General features: G+C 40.5%; 1 protein-coding gene across 6 annotated transcripts in view; it reads right to left on the bottom strand.

The window, feature by feature from the left end:
- LOC122253041 (CD109 antigen) overlaps positions 1–2095 on the bottom strand; it is a 259385-nt gene extending 257290 nt beyond the window's left edge. For 3 of the 6 annotated variants that reach the window (XM_086543174.1, XM_086543197.1, XM_086543200.1), the window contains exons 1-2: positions 1950–2087; positions 1156–1649 (exon numbers count right to left, since the gene is read on the bottom strand). In XM_086543174.1, coding sequence (XP_086399300.1) covers positions 1156–1162 — 7 coding nt within the window. In that variant the 5' untranslated portion in view covers positions 1163–1649; positions 1950–2087. Of the gene's footprint in view, positions 1–1155; positions 1650–1949 lie in introns of all 6 variants that reach the window. The other 3 variants (XM_086543179.1, XM_086543193.1, XM_086543186.1) reach the window with 3 other exon arrangements.
- Positions 2096–2500: the final 405 nt, after the last annotated feature.

The following is a 2500-nucleotide window of genomic DNA, read 5'->3' on the forward strand; positions in this document are numbered from 1 at the left end:
AACCCACAGGAATAGAGGAACTAGCATTTGCTTGGGGGTTAGTTTAGCGTGGAATGGAAACTAATTACGCTAGTTAGAACGTGTAAGGTGGAGGGGGAGAGAGAACAAAATATATATATGTCAAAACTACCAAGCGTTTTTAATGTTGATGTTTTTTTTTGTTTTTTTAGGAGGGGGGGGGAGGGGGATATCATTTGCATATATAAAAGTGTTGATGACATGCGTAATCTGGTTGTTTGATCGTGATTTAAGATTGTTTAATGGAAAAGGTGGAAACGAAAGTCAAAACGTGGTATTGTGTATGCACAGAGAAGCGAAAACGATTAACAAAAACGTTGATCATTTACAGCCGTGTAAATCTAACCTGCTATTCTAACCATTTAACCGTATTTCTAGAAATAACACACTCAACAATTAGAAAAAAAATCAACCAGTATCTTAAAATAAATAAAAAAAATAAATAAAAAGTTTTCTTTCCTATTCTACGTATCACAAGCAGATACACAAGCACACACACACGCCCTCATCACAATCTAAAAGCAGCAACAACAAGCAAATTCACAGACCACGTATGTATGCATTCACATGTAAAACAAAAACACCAAATAGTAAAGACCATTGCAAGACGTCCACAAACAACACAAGCTGACAACACCAGCATACCAGTTAGTCCAGAAACGGAGAGTGTGGGAATCACGAACAGGGTTGGCTGTAAAGGGGGGAAGGGGGGAAGGGAGGGGGGGGGGGGGGGGGGGAGGGGGGAGATGGAGACTGATAGACTGAGGGATAGAGAGAGACAGAAAGAGAGATAGAGAGAATTAGGGGAATTAGATAGAAATACAGAGAGAGCGGGGTAGGGAAAGGGCGAGGGAGAGGGAGAGTGAGGGAGAAGGAGAGGGAGAAGGTTAGGGAGAGGGAGGGACACAAAGAGAGAGAGAGAGAGAGAGAAAGAGAGAGAGAGAGAGACAGAGAGAGAGAAAGAGAAAGAGAAAAAGCGAAAGAAAAAGAAAAAGCGAAAGAGAAAAACCAAAAGACAAATACAAAAAGAAAGAGAAAGAGAGAGAGAGAGAGAGAGAAAGCACCAACAATCGATTCCTGTCAATCATTCCCAAGACACACTAAGAGTGCAACAACAACTCTGCTGGCTAGACTCACCTGGCATGTTGAAACGGCGTGGTGGTGGTGGTGGTGATGGTGTGTGTGTGTGTGTGTGCCCAGTACCTCCGCCTTTTCCTTCGCCTTATTTTCAATTGAAAGAGGATCAGTATTTTCCAGCACTAAGTTGCAATAGACGAGCACATTTGCACATTGTTTCGTGTGTCTTCGAATTCCTCAATCTGGGTCTTCTGCTGCAGCTCAATTGCAGTGAAAGCTGCTGCTGCTTCTGCTGGTGTTGCTTGCGTTTTTTTTCTGCTGTTGTTGTTGATTTTCCTTTTATATGTATGTATGTATGTACGTTTATTTATTTATTTTTCTTCTTTTCAGGGTGTTGTCTTATTCCATGTGTGTATTTTCTGCGTTTCGTATTTATATATATTATTTTTCTTTTCTTTTCTATTGTAATGATCGGGAAGACATTTCGTCGATTCCAGTTCGGCGAAATTCTATTTATTTTCTTTGGTGGTGTATTTTTTTTATTTTATTTTCTACTAAGAGGGGGGAAAATATATATATAAACAGATTATCTTCACGGTCAGGATGAACAAAAATCACATTATATTTTCTCTCTCTCTCTCTATCTCTCTTTTTCTTAGAGATAATAACACTATATTTCCATACACAACACTCGGGAGAAGCAAAAAATATATATATATATGTATATCGGTAAACCTCAACCCCCACAAAATGATCTTTTAATAAAAAACAATTAAAAAAAACAAAAAAACAAATCCAAAAGCAAAAACAAAATCCCCCACAAAAAAAATATCTAAAAAAACCCAACAACATACATATATACATAAACAATCTCTAGCAAAAACCCCGACGCACACACGTCCCCTTCACGAGACCGAGCAGCCGACACGTCCACTCACCACGACAGTCAGGGAACAACTGAGAGCGGCTGCCGGTCTGTCGGTCGGCTTCGCTACCGCACAGCCGAGTGAGGGGACGCAGACCTCAACCGAACCTTCCTTCCTTCCTTCTTTTTTCCTTGCCTTTTACCTCTACTCTCTCTTCTTCCTCTCCTCCCCTTATTCCTTTCCTCTCCTTCTCCTATCCTTTCTTCCTTCTCTTTTTTCCTATTCTCCTCCTTCCTTGTACCTACTTGCCTATTCTCCTTTCTGTCCTTCTTCCTTTTTTTTTTTCCTTACCTTACCTCTTCCTGTTGTCATTTTTCCCCCCTTCTCTACTTACTCCTTTCCTTGTATCTCTCTTTTTTCTTTTCTCCTTATCCTCTCTGTTCCGCTCTCTTCTTCCTTTTTCCTCTTCCTCCTAATTCCCCAGTTTTTCCTTTACCTCTTCCTCCTCTCTTTCTCCTTCCTTCCTATTCCTTCTCCTT

The sequence above is a fragment of the Penaeus japonicus genome, unplaced genomic scaffold, assembly GCF_977035675.1.
Source record: "Penaeus japonicus unplaced genomic scaffold, GWHDUDI00000001_assembly GWHDUDI00000001, whole genome shotgun sequence".
Classification (NCBI taxonomy): domain Eukaryota; kingdom Metazoa; phylum Arthropoda; class Malacostraca; order Decapoda; family Penaeidae; genus Penaeus; species Penaeus japonicus.